Raw genomic sequence first — 19088 nt, forward strand, 5'->3', positions numbered from 1 at the left:
CGGAGACTACGATAAGTCCATACATGCCTAAGTATTTCCCCAAACTACACTGAATATTTAAAAATAGTAAATTCAATACAAATCTATACAAAATGAAGTTACGAGAGGATAGAATAAATGATAAAAAAAGTTTACAAATTTAACAAAATGTTTAATATTTATATGAACACTTGTAATTATAAGTCAGGAATAAACTGCATATAACAAGTTTAATCGCTTTTTGTTTTCCTGAATCCTGCATCTCAAATAGTTTATTGATCTATGCACAAATATATCAACAAGTGAATCCCGACATGTAAATAATTTTGACTTCACGAATAACTGACTTAGCATCAATATCCACACACGAATGTATCCTAATTTACAGTACCTACCTGCATCACTGTCTCCTGTATCCACTTCATTTCAAAATTATTCTAGATTCGCCCATTTATCCTGTCTTCTCGCGTTTCAATAAGTTTGCAATATAATTTGCGTGTTGTACATGTCTGTATTTATGAACATGTTTTGTGCACCAGGAGCAATTGACATGTGTATTACTTTTAGGAAGAAATATAACATGGTTAGATAAGTTTCTACTAGTGGTAATAGTTAGATCAAATCATGATAAAATGTTATCATTATCCATTGACTTAACTACGTATTACTGCATTACGTTCACAAATTTTAAATGTACACACTGTATTTAAACAAAACGACTTATTTAAATGGAAATCTACTACCACTAAAACACGCGTCAAAATATAGATTTATACCGGAAATCTTCTATTTGTTTAATGTTGTAACTTTATCTTCTGCTGTTCTGTGCCCGGTTGTTCAAAGCATGATTAGCTTAATCACATCATTAATGAAATTTGTGATCATATCTTCACTAATATCAGCAAGTATGCAAATATTAAGATTCTTATATTAAAATTCTTATCACCAGATATCATTTAATCTTGATTTGAAAAGTATCGTTAAACTGTGATTTGCCTAATCACTTTTTTTAACAACTGGACCCTGACGTTTAAATGTTACTAAGAAGTTTTTAACCTTTGTTTCAGAAATAATGTGGACCGGTAGCTTTCGTATCTAAATGTTAATTGATATTATATTAAAGAAGAACTAATATGAATGGTATCAATACTGTTACATGATAATCAATTTCAGATTGGGACAGGTTTTTCATTGAACTAAGTGATATTTCATATGCTTATTTTTTATCAAGATCTGTTTACCTTATAGTCGGTCTTCTTAATGTAGAAACACATGTCATAGAACCAGTCTAACAAATATCGAATCGGTCTAACAAACATCGAACCAGTCTAACAAACATCGAACCAGTCTAACAAACATCGAACCAGTCTAAGAAACATCGACACGGTCTAAGAAACATCGACCAGTCTAACTAATATCGAAACGGTCTAACAAACATCGAACCGGTCTAAGAAACATCGAACCAGTCTAACAAATATCGAAACAGTCTAACAATCTATTCTATGAATTATTTGGCTAACCGAGATTGGTTGCTTATTTTAATCACAGCACTTGATGGGACTGAAACTAGTTAAATCCATTTCAATAAAAAAGTTATTCTTTGCAATCACAACAGAAATTTCTCTCTCAGATGTTGCTATTTTTATTGTCATGTCTTTAATATCATTAATTGTCTAACACATGTACCGTATTATCTTAATTCAATCTATGAGACTTAATTTTGGTTTTATTATGATTGTGCTGTGTTAATTCACAGGGGTCATGTCGAAATGACATTAAGTATTTAATACATGAATTTGACCTTTCGATACTTTCAATGTAGATTTAGTTCTTCCAGTTTTAGAATCAAATTCAATATCCTTAGTGTAGTGTCATTTTTAAATTATTCTTGAAGCATATGAAAACCAGTGTATTCCAATACTGTTTCAATATCAAATGTAAAAAAAAATAAGATGTCTTATTTAATATATAATATATATGCCTTTTTATTTCAATTTCTATAATGAATAATTAAAAAAAAGATATGTCGTTTGAAAAAAAATCATTCGTATCCAAGATCGCCGGGCGGTTTGTTGATACACCTCGTGCTCGCAAGCGCAATCTATTCGATGTTGGAGAAAATGTCGCATACACAATGTCAAATGCAAAGTCATTAGATGATTGATTGACAGCTGATAACACATTTTTTGGTAACGAATACCAAAGGAATTGCCTGTGGTGTTATAATATAGTTTTAAAAGTACACATTGTGCCTTATGGCGATTATGATATCCCATTATGTTATGGCAGAACACCTTACGGGTGTCTGATAAACGATTAAATGCAAGCTCGAAGCTTTGATAATAAGTCATAAATATAAAGAGGTGTCAAAGAGGTGAATTTATTTCACCCAATGCTTTCTGATACATTGAATTGCACCAAAAGAACATCTGCATGAAACTTCCGATTCGTTGATAGTCCGTTGTTATTCTAATTACAATATACTTATGATATCTACATCAATTACAAAAAGTCGAATGCGGCGGTAACCGACTCTCCGGTATTTTTGTTAGTGGCTTCCACCTCAAGTTCAGTGTTACTAAAGGTCATCTGTACCGTGACGGATCTGTCAAGTCCTTTTGACGTGTCTGGCATAGCGATTTCAAGTTGTCCAATTTTGGTGCATCCGGGGTCTGTCACATACATAGGCTCTTTTTCCATGGAAACGTACACCTTGAATAAAATTGCAGTTTGGTCGGGTTCTGTGGGATTGTAAGATTGCACAACTTGCGGTTGACCAATATCAACAGAATCGCCTACTCTAACATGTACGCTGAATAGGTCAAGACAGTACACCCTACCGTCTGACTTAACAGTACGCTTGGAAACGTCATGCAACCCCTCTTTAAATGGATTTGACACATTTACACCGTATGTGTATTTACAAACCCGTGACTTGATTGCCCGTGGTTCATGTCCAAAGATAACAGCGCCCTTCAGAACTGCAAGCCCGGCGTCTTGTGGAACAATTATTCGGAGCCTTGGGAAATTTCTTTTGATTTCATCCTGAAGGACGAGGGACTCCGAAAACCCTCCTACCATCAGTATGCTCGTCACTCCTCTCGCAGAAGGCTCTCTCAAAAGCTTCTTCAAATGGTCGACGATATGCCTTGCCGGGTCCTTGAAGAGTTCTTTTGCTCTATCACCGGTCACCCGCAGTTTATCACTAACAAGAGCCATGGTCCCATTGAGATTTGATTTCGATTTAACAATGGTTGCAATGTCCTGTCTATTCTCATCTCTACAAGCATCATTCATAGAGGATGGAACCTTGAAGGTAGTTTTTTCATCAGAGCGTGCACCGGGCTTTATTGTTCGCTTTTTCACTTCGAAATCTCGGAAGAACTCGATCATATCTGCTTTGTTGTTTTCCATGAATCGATGAAATGCGCCATTACCAATAATTCCTGATAGGAGAAGTTGGAAGGCGTGGTCCACCTTGGTACCTCCCCAGTCTCCACCATTGGCCTTGTGGATTTCTTTCAGAGATCCATCCTGCTGTACCTCATGTACAGTAATGTCTATAGTCCCTCCTAAAAATAGATATACTTTTTTGTATTTAATACATATATTGGCAATTTTAGAAGCGCAATCATGCATTGTTTACATCTTAATTTACAGCCACGGTTAAATTGGTTTTGAACAATATTAAACAATTATCAATGCTTCCCTTAGTGTGAAATAATTTTCAAAATTCAAAACAAACATTTTGTCATTATACAGAAAGTCGATGGAAATGGTGAAGGGTTTAACAGAATGGGTGGTGACATTTAGTCAAAACCATTTACATCTTACCTACCTCCAGCGTCTAACACGACGTACTTTGACCTGGAAGTAAATGCCTTCATTCCACCTTCTCCTTTCCGTTCTAAAGGGAGGTACTTGCAGTAAAGAGATGCAGCTTCCGGTTCCAGAGCTATTTTTAGATGATCCCCTTTGATACCAGCCTTGAAACAAAGACAGTCTGTTTTTTGATTTTTACTCAAAGGGTAGATATTTCGTAATTTCTCAGAACACTATGAAAGTCATTGTTTAGATATTGTGAGTTTGATACCATAGAAGCAACGAACAAACAGATGGTTTTTTTACTTTCAACGATATTAATTACGCGTATAAACTCTTACCGCTTCAGCAGCCTCCCGCATGAACTGTTTTGAGGCATCGGACCAGATTGCCGGGACTGTGAGGACCCAGAGGATATCCGCGGGCTTTATGCCTGTCATCTGGTTATTACAAGTCTTCATCAAATGGTCCTTGAGATACTTTATTACTGCTGTAAACACCTTGATCGCCTGCATTGACTGACCCTGATCATCTTCTATCGTAAAGCTTCGGTGTAAGCACTAAATGGTAATACACAATTATTTTGTTTTAATTTTAAAAACAATAGGATTTATATATACAATGTATGTGTCATAAAAACGTTTATACGAGGAGAAATAAATCTACTCACGTTGTTTTCATAAAGTTTCATTTTGAATCGTCGGAAGTAACGCCATCCATTCTGTTCCTCGTCTAGAGCCAGATCAGAATACTTGTCTTCAGCCTCATATCCAAAGGAGTGGAATGTTCCGTCGGGCTTAAAGAGAACACACGTGGATGTCTTCAAGGACATAAGTCCCCCTGATCCCGCGGTCCAGCTATTGGCGGAAACTTTCAATGGGTCTCGCTTATAGTCATTTAGGGAAGAGAATGCGTACCCCGAGTACGTGGTTCCGAAGTCAATCGCAGCAACAAGTAGATGTTCTGAAGAAGCCATGCTGGAATTTCTAAAGTAAAGAACAAACATTTATTATCTGAAAAGTTAAAGAAAATGTAATATATATGTACTGTAGATGCGTGCTTGATAAATCAATTGAGTATATTAAACATTTCAAGTATATTATGTTAAATGTGAAGAAAAGTAATACAGTATAACTTGTCTAAACCGAACCCTGTATAAACCGGAAACTTGTCTATACCAATTAATGTGTTTGGTCCCGGCAAATTTCTTAACAAACTATAGTACTTAAAACCTGCATAATCCGGAACCTGTCTACTCTGAAAACCGGAACTGTCTAGGTAATGTTACTATACCTTTCTTTGCAAAATTAATTTGGGCAAACCGGCAGCAATGTTTTCACAACATGGGACTGATCATGAGGCGCCTAAGGGGATTTACCTGTACCAGTATACTAAGGGCTAGATACACATGTAGTGACAACTTTTCACTTTTCATTCGACGGTTTTGTTACATGTACATTGTATTTGTGAATACTTTTCACGGTCAATTCTAACAATAAAACATACGCATAACTTCTGAGAGTTCATTTGAATGCAGCACACCGAGAAAAATGGATCGTACATGTACACCTCAGAAACCAAGAAAACGTAGGATGGAATTATGTATTCTACCATGTACATATGTGAGAATAAATTTTGGTGCTGTAATAAAAAAAATTCTTCTGATGATTTTTATGTTAACATATCGTGATAAGGTTCTATCCTCTATAAACCGGTTACCTGTATAAACCGAACAAATAGACTGGTCCCGTTCACATCCGGTTTAGACAAGTTATACTGTATATTCTAGATGAATGTTTCATAAATAGGTATAAAAATATCATTTTAAAGTCCCCATATCCGTATATGTCTATTTTTTTCATGATTTAGAAGAATTTGAAAAACAATCCTGTTGTAAATCATGCAAAGACAGGACTAAATCGAATTCAAGATCGGCGATAATGATTCGGAAACTTTTGATAAAAAAAAAATCAAATAAATATTGAACATCGCTAGGTTGGTCCCGTTTAGTCAAACAAGCCGAAGATAGCCGACATTGTAACGTTGTTGCCGAAAACGTCATGTGACTACCGTTACTACATAACGTCTGTCCGAAGTCTTCCGAGAACGGGTCATGAACTTTCTACTTCCTTTCGGCAATAATCGTAACTGCTATGGTGACCAGTTTCAAATGAAGACATGTTTACAAGTATCGACTTTCAACAGCTACTGCACCAAAGTTATTAAGAAATCCTTATCAATATTCTTAGATAAAACTTAATTTCAACTAAAATTACAAATACTAACAACATCGGGGTCGAATCTAACTTGACTTTTTATCTATAGCTACTTATAGTGTGACTTTAAAAGAGAATCAATTTAAGAAAGAATCGGTTACTAAAGAATCGGTTACTAAAGAATCGGTTACTAAAGAATCGGTTACTAAAGAATCGGTTACTAAAGAGTCGGTCTCAAACATTGATCAACTATTTCACATGCGGCCAAAGAGTCTTAACGTTCACCAATATGTGTGAATACTTTGTTCAGCATCTTAATACCACCCAGGACTGATGTGGGCATTTCGATAGCACCATTAAAGATAAAATCATCAGAGCTAATATTTTTTATAAAATAACAATACTACTTAGTAAAAGCCTGCTCATACTTTTGAAATGAATAATCGTTTTGTAAATTTGACCCTTCAATCTGTGAGAATTTTTCGAATGATATCACTTTGGACTTTTAAGGACCAATAGGCTAATATGACTTAATGTATTGTTTATTTGTTTAAAGAGGATTACATAGAGAAAAAGGCTACGCTCCTCAACATATAAAAAAACCAAATATCTATATGTAAATTTAGAATTACAAATAAAGTATTACAAATATCTCTCACAAATGCGTCGTTTACACATACATACATGTTCACACCCATATACAGACATGCATGCACACAAAGGAAATGGGAAAATCAGAGAGAAAATTTCGGATTTGCGGATTTTATCAAAAATATGTACGATGTAATTAAAAAGTGGTCAAATACAATTTTATTTGATGTTTCATCAAGGGTAAAAGTATATGTATTGACATTTAGAGTAAGTCCATGACAAACAGCATTGAAAATGTTTGGGCGCACACAGTATTTGAGTATGATTTGGACGGGATAGAAAGATATATATGAGTTTCCCGAGGACTTTATTGTTGGCTATATTGTAAAAGTGTCAATGTTTTAAGGCATTTTGAAACTGGAATACGCTTGACTGTAAATAGATGAGAGGGTGATGGGAAGAAGTCAGTTAATGATAAGTGTTTCAGGCAAGTCTCTGATTGGATTTGAAAATAAAGATTGGTGATAGAAAAAATTTCGGAAAAAGATAAGAAGATTTGTGTTTCTAAAATTGTGGTTTTGAGTGATATGAGAAAGAATGGGGCAGGGGAATTTTAGATATGAAGGACAAATTTTGTATTTAGTCTTGAACAACATTTTTGTCTACAATTTTTCGACTATCTTTTAAATAGATTTAATTTTTTTAATAGTGATTGCGAAACAAGTTGTACAAATTATGCAAATTACTGTCGATGGCGCCGATGTAAGAACGCAAGTGCCCGGATAAAACCTATGTGATCGGGCAGGTAACCCCTAACTTTTCACGTCCTTGCCGGGGATCGAACCCAGGTCGGCTAGGTGAAAGGCGAGCGGCTTAATAATTACACCAACCGATCACCTTGTTAACTTCATTAGGTCAATATCTTAATTTTTTACATATTACTATTTGTTCTTATCATGTTTGTCTCATTTCCTGTGGCAATTAAACATATAATACACAAAAATGTGTTTCCATATAAAAAAAACTGTTGTAGACCTGTCTAAGGGAATATCTGAGACACCAGAGCCAAGAAATGCATAAATTTTGCAAAAGAACATTGAAGTGTATTTGATAAGATACCGTGTCTGTGAGTTTAGAAGAATTGTGCAATTTATGTCATTTTGACCACTTTGGTCCTACTCCTCAGGCCAATTGGGTCTGGCAAGTTTTTTTTTTTTTTAAATTTCGTTTTACATGAATATTCAATTTAATTTTAAAGGGACAATTCAGGCTAAAAGAACATTAAAATTTGTACATATATCGGGAAAAAACCAGTTCTAATGGAAATTAGATCAGTTGGTTTTACTGTAATATGCCAGAAAAGCCCATGGTGGTGAAATGCGTGTGGAGTGTTCAAACTCGCTCGCTGTCCGCCATTACACATTGTGGTCGAACTTCTTGTATGCCGAACCCTGTCCCTTGCTCGTAGAGTAATGCTACTTTTGTCTAGAACTGCTCAAATCGCTCTGACAATAGTGTGTTTACCTTATTAGGTGAATTGGTTCGTCTAAAAAAATCATTTTATCACCTCCTCAGTGGTTATGCAGTTCATTTGTTAAACGTGCGTGACGTTGGCTCAGGTATAGATACAGCGAACATATTTTACCTGCTGAATCGTATTGATCAACGATTTATAATTACAACGGTATAGATTAAAATACTAAACAATGACGTGGAATTTGTCAATATTTTATGTTATATGTTTCATAAGAAATGTAGAACAATACATTTATGCCATATTTCGCTTCTTGGTTATGTAAAAGAATTAGCCTGAGTGAATTGTCCCATTAAATTTTAAATTAAATTTGACTCAGTTGACATAGAAACTATAAATAATGCTCAAAATTGTTTCTCCTATATAAACAAAAGAAAATTGCCTTCATCCAATGGGGAAATCTGAAACCTGACGGCCGTGATATTTACAAAAGAACCTTAAGACTCTAGAATCTATGAAGGGTATTTGATTTCACCACATCTGTAAATTGAGCGAAATGCATCTCATCAAATAATATTTTGTTCAAATGGCAGGAAAATGCTTCATTTTCAAATGAAACATGCAAAGTCGTCTAAAACAATTTTTTTGTAAAACATAAAACAAAACAAAAAAAAGATACAAGTACTTATTCTCTCGCGTTCCTCTTTGTTGATGTGTAAGTAATTGTATATCATAAGTTACAGTATACAGTGAGCATGATGCAAATGACATGGATATAAAAAGTACACACTTTCTTTTTTGTGTAACAGTATGTACTACACGTTATTTAGCAAGACGAGGCTTCATATTAAGACAATATATACAGACGTCGACGTAGTTTTGTAAAATACTTTATCCAAACAATACATGATGGACGGAATAACAAAACATTGATTTCAAATCTGCCTTTGTTTACATGTAAATAACACAATGATATTCAACATACGCCAATAACCTTGATAGTCGAGTCTATTATTCGGTTTGACAATTTAACTTCCTGATTTCACAGTATCCTGGCCTGCCCTGTAATTTCTTTCTATAAGCTATGCAAGGAATACTCTTTTTAAAAATCGTCGTGCCACTATGTCTTGTCGGTTAATGCATGAAAAGTTTGGTCAAAACTGCAATTAATTTCTGAATTAATATTATAAGAGATAATTGTTAAATGAATAACATTTCGTAATAGAATACATATATTAGGAACAACTTTCAACGAGAAAGAAAATATGTAAGAGTAAGTTTTCGTGAAACACTTTCGTTTTGCATATATATATATGCAACACTGATTTGAAGTACCCGAGGTTTGTGATACTCTTTTAGTGAAAATACAAAATTTGTAAAAACCAATTTAAATCATCGGATGTCCAAAAAAAGAAGTATGTGCCAATCACGATTTCGGTTTGGAGTTTGGACAAATCGATATTTCGTTGTAACTGGCATTATTTTGTAGTTGCCGTTTTGTTAGATGCACCACTAGAAGTACATACTAAAGACATGTTTACAATATTGTTATGAGCTTATTTTTACTATCTGAAAGAGATTACACAAAAAAAAAAAATATAACGACGTTTAAATGGACATGTTGTTGTTTAACATAAAATAATAGAGATTACACAAAATTATTTAAAAAAAAATCTTTATAATTTATCAATTATGCTATGAGTTTTTATTCTTATTGATTAAAATTTTATACAGTATACAATATAAATATATAAATCATGTACTATAATATGAAATATGTCAAGCAATGTATCGGTTGTCTTGCATACGACCGGTTGATATGTTTTATTCAATTAAGATTGATACCTTCCTAGTTATGATGATTGTGTTTATAAATTTTATTTCTCTTTAATATTTATGATATAATGCTGAAAGCAATATTCAGACAATAATGATTATTTAATAGCACATTACTATACTTCTTACATTTACGCAGATGTATCGGTTTAAACAAGAAAATACTTCACAATAACTCATAATATACAGTCATAATAAGAAAATCTCAACCAAATTGATGAACGAAACGATAACACTTTAACGTAGACCGTCCCTTCTATGACGTCATACGATTGTAACGTCGCTTTCCGGTTCCCGGCAAACAAATTTTATTTCTCCGTACCCACCTATTATAACTCGCTTCGGATATCCGTAAATATTTCGTCTGCCAGCTTTCCGAGTGTTTACTTGACGCACAGGGCCTCGTTACTATTGATGATATATATAAGATAGGTCACGTCTATTTACATACATTACACGTGTAATGTATGTAAATAGACGTGACCTATCTTATATATATCATCAATAGTAACGAGGGTAATGTATGTAAATAGACGTGACCTATCTTATATATATCATCAATAGTAACGAGGCCCTGTGCTTGACGTGTGCCAATCTAAAGGTGTGAACTGTGTGCTAATCGGTAAATATAGTACAATTTTTAAGATTCGTGCATGAAGTAAATTCCAAGAATCATAATGGTTGCTGAACAATAACATGGAATACACATGGATTGACGGGGACCCAAAACGCATCAGTTACTGTAGGCCTAGTAACTGAACATCAGAATGACCGTCATGCTATGTACCTATGTTTTTGCAGGATATAACTTAATTCCCACTGTATATCAATGCTGAAGGAAGTTAGCGGTGTTTTGAATGCAAACATTCGAGTTTTGAGCTACGATAGATACGAATCGCAACATACCGGGATACTAATTTTCGTCCGGAAATGGATAAATAATATACGGAATTAAAATTGCTGGAACATATTTTCATTTTTTTAGCCCACCATCATCAGATGGTGGGCTATTCAAATCGCCCTGCGTCCGTGGTCCGTCGTCCGGCGTCCGTCGTCGGTCGTCCGTCCGTAAACAATGCTTGTTATCACTATTTCTTAAAAACTGCTGCAGGGATTTTGTTCACACGTCACATGGAGGGTCCCCTTGGTCCATATTTGTGCCATACAGATTTTGAGGCTGATCGGAAAAACAAGATGGCCGCCAGGTAGCCATTTTTGATTTTGGCAGTTGAAGTTTGTTATCGATATTTCTTGAGAACTACTGAAGGGATTTTGTTCAAACTTCACATGGAGGTTACCCTTGGTCCCTAGTTGTGCCATACAGATTTTGAGGCTGATCGGAAAAACAAGATGGCCGCCAGGCAGCCATCTTTGATTTTGGCAGTTGAAGTTTGTTATCGATATTTCTTGAGAACTACTGAAGGGATTTTGTTCAAACTTTACATGGAGGTTACCCTTGGTCCCTAGTTGTGCCATACAGATTTTGAGGCTGATCGGAAAAAGAAGATGGCCGCCAGGCAGCCATCTTTGATTTTGGCAGTTGAAGTTTGTTATCAATATTTCTTAAGAACTACTGAAGGGATTTTGTTCAAACTTCACATGGAGAGTACCCTTGATCCCTAGTTGTGCCATTCAGATTTTGCGGCTGATCAGAAAAATAAGATGGCCGCCAGGCAGCCATCTTTGATTTTGGCAGTTGAAGTTTGTTATCGATATTTCTTGAGAACTACTGAAGGAATTTTGTTCAAACTTCACATGGAGGTTACCCTTGGTCCCTAGTTGTGCCATACAGATTTTGAGGCTGATAGGAAAAACAAGATGGCCGCAGGCGGCCATCTTGGATTTTGATAGTTAAGGTTTGATATCCCCATTTCTCAAAAAGTGCTGAAGGGATCTTTCTCAAATTTAATATGTAGGTTCCCCTAGGGCCCTTGTTGTGCATATTGCATTTTTGGACCAATCGGTGAACAAGATGGCCGCCAGGCCGCCATCTTGGATTTCGATAGTTAAAGTTTGTTATGGCTATTTCTCAGATAGTACTGAAGGGATCTGTCTCAAATTTCATATGTAGGTTCCCCTAGGGACCTAGTTGTGCATATTGCATTTTGGGACCGATCGGTTAACAAGATGTCCGCCAGGCAGCCATCTTGGATTTTTATATTCAAAGTTTGTTATCGCTATTTCTCAGAAAGTATTGAATGGATCTTTCTCAAATTTCACATGTAGGTTCCCCTAGGGCCCTAGTTGTGCATATTGTGATTTGGGACCGATTGATCAACAAGATGGCCGCCAAGGAGTCATCTTGGATTTTGATAGTTGAAGTTTGTTACCGCTATTTCTCAAAAGGTACTGAAGCGTTCTGTCTCAAATTTTATATGTAGTATGTTTGAAAAAGTTTAAAAAGTAGAGAAAAGATCCATCTTTCCTTTGTCAGATATAGATCATTCTTTGGTGGGCGCCAAGATCCCTCTGGGATCTCTTGTTGTTGTTAAAATATTTACTTACGATTTGAAAGATGCTATAACGGAAAATAATCCATTTTAATACAGTACCACACAGAGCAAAATATTTGTCTCAGAAAAAGCTTATATAATTCCTGCTGAAATAGACTCTTTTTGAAAGTTTGAGGTCAGGCCTACATGTAGCTTGCAAACTGGTTTGTTATATTTTATATAATAGATGAATAAAATCATGAAGGTATATGTAATTATCATGTTATCTTGTATGCTCCATTAATATAATAAATATAGAAAACTAACAAAGGTAAATGAATAACATAAAACGTTGAAAATGCTACGGATTCGCCTATTTTTAACGTTTTCAGGCCAAAATTTAAGGAGTATTAGAAAGCAAATCGGTCATATTTTGAAAAATAATGCGGTGAGGTATAGTTTTTATTGGCTTTTCTTATTGCCAATAGGTCAATCTTCATGAAAATTCTAACGATTTTTCTTGAGATCATTTTTTCAGAAAAAAAGAAAACATGACTATTTGGATGCAATTTTTCACTAAAATTGGGTCCGGAATTACTTTTGAAATAACGATATTTTGGTTTATTGTGGAAAACCCAGCTTATTTGATATATTTATGAATTATATATCACCTACTGAAGATATGAAGATGTTATGAGCATATTCTTTATATGTTAAGTGATGTTACAAGGAGGAAATATTATTTATTTAAAAATCCTTAAAATCCGGAATATTAAGTCGTTAATACATATCTTTAAGCAACCCTGGAAGAAAAATTAACCCGGTGACATATCATTTTTATGTGGTTTTTGTGATCAGGATATACCTAAAATCAAAATATCAAAAAATAAACGAAATCCCTGAGAGGAAACCAGAAGGGACGGTCTACCTTAATGTAAAATCTACTTTCGGTTTAGGTAAAAGTAGCATAAGAAAACTATTATTCTCTGCAACCTACGTCAATAACCTTGTAAATCATAGCTTATAATATAATACTCTTATATGTGTTTTCGTTTTGACAATATTACTTCCTTATTTTACAGTTACACAAATATTTACCAAGACTAGCCTACAATATCATTTCTGGTCTGTCTGAATTATTAGCTTTTGCGGTAATGGTAAACTATAGACCATACCGATAAATCATATCTGCTGATACACGCACGATACAGTAGATCAGAAGTGTTACAAATCTCTAAATTAATTTAACAAATACTCATTTGGATATGGATAGCATACATGATTAATTAGAAAGAAACGTAAAGAAAAATGTGTAAAAGTATGTTTTCTTAAACGCTTTCGTTTTGTATACATGTAACACTGAGATTTACTTCCTGGTGAAATTCTGTTTGATATATCAACTTTGGATTAAAGCCAAAAACATTGAATTACTTTCGTGTCTTTTCCAAATTACATTTTGTGATATTGCAACCACGACGAATTAATTATTGACTTAAGATACTTTATTAATTGTCATTTTATTATTCACTCCCAGCATTTCATAAAAATATCAAACCTGAAATAATTGTCAACTACGCATTTCTTTAAAATAGGTATTACAAATCCATATAACTTACAAACAAAATCTTTAAGATGTTTTAGTGATTAAATCGTCATACTTTAACCATTTACCTCATATCTGACTTAAACTATAGCTTTAAGAAGATGTTGTAAATGTACTTACTTTTTGAGGATCCACCCGACAGCCCACGACCAATGACAATGTCGGTCACCGATAAGGTATATGTGTCGGCCGCTTCTCACCGACAGGTGTGTTTTCCGAGAACTGGGTGAGCTACATTCACAGCTGTTCCACATGCCTGCACAAGTTTGTTAAAAACCGAAAATGGGGTACTGCATGCAGATGTTATATATATATTTCAATACACGAGAAAAGATATCATACATGTATACTTTAAAGGTCTGTTTTAATGTAATGCTTTATTAATGAATAAGTATACCAACCAAAGAACTATTTAAACGAATTATAACTACAACCAATGTTGATAAAAATATTAAAGGTAGTAATTTATAATAATACAAAACAAAGCTGAACTTCCATCAACATGAACACACGTGCATCCATAGCCATATGGCTTCAGGAAATATCATCCTTCTCTCTATTTCTCTTATTGACCTACAGACAGTCGGTAAATGTAGAATATGTATGAATCCAACATTGTATTCTATTGATGCAAATTATTGAGCACATGTTATTAAATTTATATGAAGCTCTCTACAACATAAACTACAATCGTTAATCAACAATATGAAGAAGGCAGACATTATATACAATTGTGATAACTAACTACATGTATATAAAAACACAATAATACTGCAAAATCATGGCGAGAAACTGTAAAAGTACGCGTGGGGTATGATTTTTTTTTCTTCGCATCAAGGATATATTTCTAAGTACAATTATGAACAATATCATTTCTAGATAGGTTTAGATTACCAAATATCAGGGTGTGTAGACTCGTCAATCGAATTAAAATTAGACTTGTAATTCCAATGCATTATTATAGGCTCCCCAGCCTCCTCTTCAAAACAAGTAGCATACAGTTAAAAAAAAGAAATGACATGTACAAAACCGCGCCGCTCGCAACACATGATACTAACGTATTTACATGTACACTTATTTCAAGTATGTTCAATAATAACCAAGCTTCGTATGGAATTTGAGAAATGGCTTAATGTTGATCATTAATTTTATCACGCTAACCTTTAAATAGATCTGTTTACGATAACTTAATTCATTTTTTAATCTACTATGTATATGATGCTGGAAATAAAGTAAATAAAACTGATGTAGGATTTGAACTTGGTTTTGTAAATTAATACGTGTACACAAATAGTATAATGCACTTTGTGAGTGTCTAGTCATATTACCCTTAAACGTTGGGACAGTAAATATTGTCAATACTACATATGTCGGGTTTCGCATTAAAGGTTATCATCAGTTGCATGGGTGTATAGTTACGTCACATCTAGCTGAAGGTAACGAAGACTGTATCCCATTTACACCCATCGATAAATCTCAAATGAAGAGATTTAGAACGAATATACATACCCGGCATATTATGCCTTTCAGCGGGGCACGAAATGGTGGTAGTAACCTGTCCTACTGAACAGCACTGCCTCAGAGAATCACTTTGGCACACTTTTCTATATATTTGTAGGTTTTTAAGTATTTTATGCGTGTATATGCATGAAATGCAAACAAATTTTCTAAGAATTGTTTTCATAATCATTGATTTGCTCCATCAGCATTAATTGTAGCTCTACTATCTGTCTAGAAGTCTGTTGAGCTACAATATTGCAGCTAAGAAAATTATTTTGAAATTATGCTGTAATTCAGTTAGTCACGGTGTTTATATCGTTAACATGTATCAAATATATTTTAAAACAAAATATATGTTGGTATTAATTTCAGATTCAATATTTCGCACTAATTGATTAGATGTCCTGGGTTATTAAAAGGATATTTGATATACATTTAGTAATTCATTCAAAGTCTGGATGAATAATATGTCTGTTCTGAACTTCATAGTTTGTCAGGTCACTCTTATAAATTCATTAGTCTTATATGTCAAAAAATATTATTCGGCCGCATATACTCTCAATTATACGCGGCCGAATAATCAATTATACGGGGCCGCGGTGGCCGAGTGGTTAAGATGTCCCGACATATTACCACAAGCCCTCCACCTGGGATGCGGGTTCGAATCCCATGTGGGGCAGTTGCCAGGTACTGACCGCTGATCGGTGGTTTTTCTCCGGGTACTCCGGCTTTCCTCCACCAACAAATCTGGCACGTCCTTACATGACCCTGGCTGTTAATAGGACGTAAAACTAAACAAACCAAACCAAACTCAATTATACTTCATCGAGTCCATATAGAGGTATTTTGTGTAAATCGTGCATTGGTGTCTTTTTGGAAATAAACCTAAATGATGCATAAAATTATTGCATTTCAAAAAGCTGTGATAAGAAGTCGCTTGCTGTTAACAACATATATCTTTAATCAGTTTCTCTATAATTTATCGTCATTTTTTTTTTTTTTTTTTCATATAACGTTCGGATGTCTAAACATATTGTGATCTGCCAATTGCATTCATGAACATAACAATTTTCCATTAACATCAAACCGTATTCTTGAAAACAGGGGCAGAAAAATAAGCGTTAGAAAAATTCTTCATTGGATCAATTTATCGGAATTTTAAATATAATTCACATCGTGATTAGTCTATCTAGAATCATCTTATCATTGAAGTTTTAAGTATAATTAGTTTTGGTATGTCAACTTCAACTAAATAAGTTGGCATTATATATTTGTATACATGTACATATCTCAAAATGTATTGCAAAATTGTGATCACATGAGAAAGCTGCGTATTTGATTAGCTGACATCAGTCAGAATTAACTGACGTCAGTCAGAATAAGCTGAAATCAGTCAGAATTAGCTGACGTCAGCTAACCATTGAAGAAGAGGTGTCTGGTATCAGATAACGTTCCATAGATTATAATGAACTTTAAATTAGGGAGCAACTACATTTTTATTGTTTCAGCAATCTGACAAGTTTTTGACTTTTTAGAGTTCACTCAATAGTACCGGTAACTCGGTTATTCATTGGCAATATATTGTGTCCATGTGTACATATTTTCAATGTGTATTTTTTTTTTTTTTTTGGGGGGGGGGGGGGGGGGTTCTGCAAAATGACCAATTATATAGTAATTAGTTTACTGTATATATACGAACGCCAGCTCGGATTCTATTAGTTCTGTACTTTGATAAGTGTGCGAGCGAAATTAAGACGCCAAAATTTAGGTTATAGTAGGACCTACATGTACAGTAATTGTTTTAAATGTTCATGGACCATGGTGTATTATCTATAAATGTTCCTTGATGCATTTATCTCATGTCTTGTTGTTCTGAATCTTTTATTAAGCTGGTTTTTGTCAGTATTGTTTTGTTTAAGGTGTGAAACACAGGGACCTGGCACGATTTTTTTACCAACAGTATATGTATAAATTGTAGTAACTCTTGACAAAGGGGCAGATCGCCTCGAAAATTCGACAATTGCCCACTCTGTTAGAATTACTTCTTTGTCCTATATTTATTACTTAAAGTAATTCGTATCCTACAGAAATATGTCTATAAGGATCAAGTGTTATATGGAAAATAACTGTTGATATTACTTCCTTGACCCATATATATTGTAGTATACATATACTGTTGGCAAAAAAAACCGTGCCTGTGGTTTGAGATGGTGCCATTTAAACAGTTGTTGTTATTTAACGTTTATAGTGCATTTTTCGAAACTCTTTATTTATCCCACTTGATATAGATCTTTTGCAATAAAAATGTTCCTCTGTGTATTTTTGAATTCGTTCTTTGAATTAACATGGTTTAAATCTGTTCCATAATACATATTTACTTGGTTTTAATGTACAAGTACATGTGCATCCTCGACACTCCAGGAGTTACTATAACTGACGTTATATCCACCCCTGGACTATCTCATAGTAATCAATTACTAGAGATCCCAATCATACATTATTAGGTTACATGTTGTTTTGAAATTTCCATTAGAAATGCACAGTCATACATGGGTTAGTTAGTAATGTTATATAGTGAAGAAATTCGGGACCAGACAAAAAGTTCGATACAGCGAGAAATTCGATTCATCGGAGTTCGAATCATCGAGGTTTGACTGTATTTCCGATATTGTAACATATGTGTATTTTGTAACTGGTTGATATCGGTGTCAAGTCGTACTTTACAATTATGTTTTATTTCTTGATCAATACTTTAGTTTGCACGGAAGGGATAAGCTTTAAATATGGATTATTATTGTTACAAAAAAAATTATTTGATAAAACTAAAACAAACAAACAGTGCCCTCATATTAGTACATTGACGTATCATGAAATAGAGATAAATAAGGATCGGCATATCATTTAGATCTCGTTCTTTTTATCGAGATAAATTCATAACGATTCCCTCCCATATTGTAGCTACGTGTAATTCGAATACAATTTTGTGTATGTATAGATTATTGAGGCTTTTTTTTATTTTTATTTTCATTTTATTATTATTATTATTATTTTTTTTTTGCAAAAAAATGATTAAAAAATTAAAAAAAAAAAAAAAGCAAATAATAATATAGACATTAGCGGACTAGTACTAGTTTTCGTTTATTCGGAACAACCGGTTCGACCGGACCTGTAGTTTTTTTGTTTTTGTTTTTTTTATACGGGCCTGTGAGGGCTTTATCAAGGCTCGTCTCTAAAATCACCAGGTCCTTCTTTTATTAATAAACGAACAACTAGTCAAACCAGTCAAACAGTATAATCGAAAACGGCCTATGCCTATATATATATTGTTACATACAAAATGTATTTTATATCATTAGAAAAAGTGCCGATATTACTTAAGAATTTTTTTTTTTTTTTTTTTTTTTTTTTTTCTTGTATGAGCAGAAACAAACAAGTGTATATACATATATATATGTATATATGTTTCTGGTACAAGCGATAAAAAAATAAAATAAATTATAAGTACAATGTACGTCACTAATCACCTATTCAAAGTCCGCACGCATTCCGACTTTTCATGATCACCGGATTCGTTTCATTGCTTAGAAAAAGATCTTTGACTATCTGTGCCCTGATGCGCTTGTAGCAAGCAAACA

General features: G+C 34.0%; 1 protein-coding gene across 1 annotated transcript; it reads right to left on the reverse strand.

Annotated features, from left to right (window-relative positions):
* Positions 1-1946: 1946 nt before the first annotated feature.
* LOC138328342 (heat shock 70 kDa protein 12B-like) lies at positions 1947-14231 on the reverse strand. The gene is made up of 5 exons (XM_069275104.1): positions 14074-14231; positions 4472-4787; positions 4143-4361; positions 3818-3965; positions 1947-3551 (listed from the first exon to the last, which is right to left on the reverse strand). Exons 1-5 carry the CDS (start codon positions 14205-14207, stop codon positions 2482-2484), a joined length of 1887 nt encoding a protein of 628 aa, XP_069131205.1. The 5' UTR covers positions 14208-14231; the 3' UTR covers positions 1947-2481.
* Positions 14232-19088: the final 4857 nt, after the last annotated feature.

Source organism: Argopecten irradians, chromosome 7, assembly GCF_041381155.1.
Source record: "Argopecten irradians isolate NY chromosome 7, Ai_NY, whole genome shotgun sequence".
Classification (NCBI taxonomy): domain Eukaryota; kingdom Metazoa; phylum Mollusca; class Bivalvia; order Pectinida; family Pectinidae; genus Argopecten; species Argopecten irradians.

Coding starts and splice junctions, on each gene's coding strand:
- LOC138328342 (XM_069275104.1), bottom strand. CDS start 14,207: ATGTGGAACAGCTGTGAATGTAGCTCACCCAGTTCTCGGAAAACACAC. Junction 4,362..4,471: donor TGAAACTTTATGAAAACAAC/GTGAGTAGATTT, acceptor ATTACCATTTAG/TGCTTACACCGAAGCTTTAC. Junction 3,966..4,142: donor TGCGGGAGGCTGCTGAAGCG/GTAAGAGTTTAT, acceptor CTTTGTTTCAAG/GCTGGTATCAAAGGGGATCA.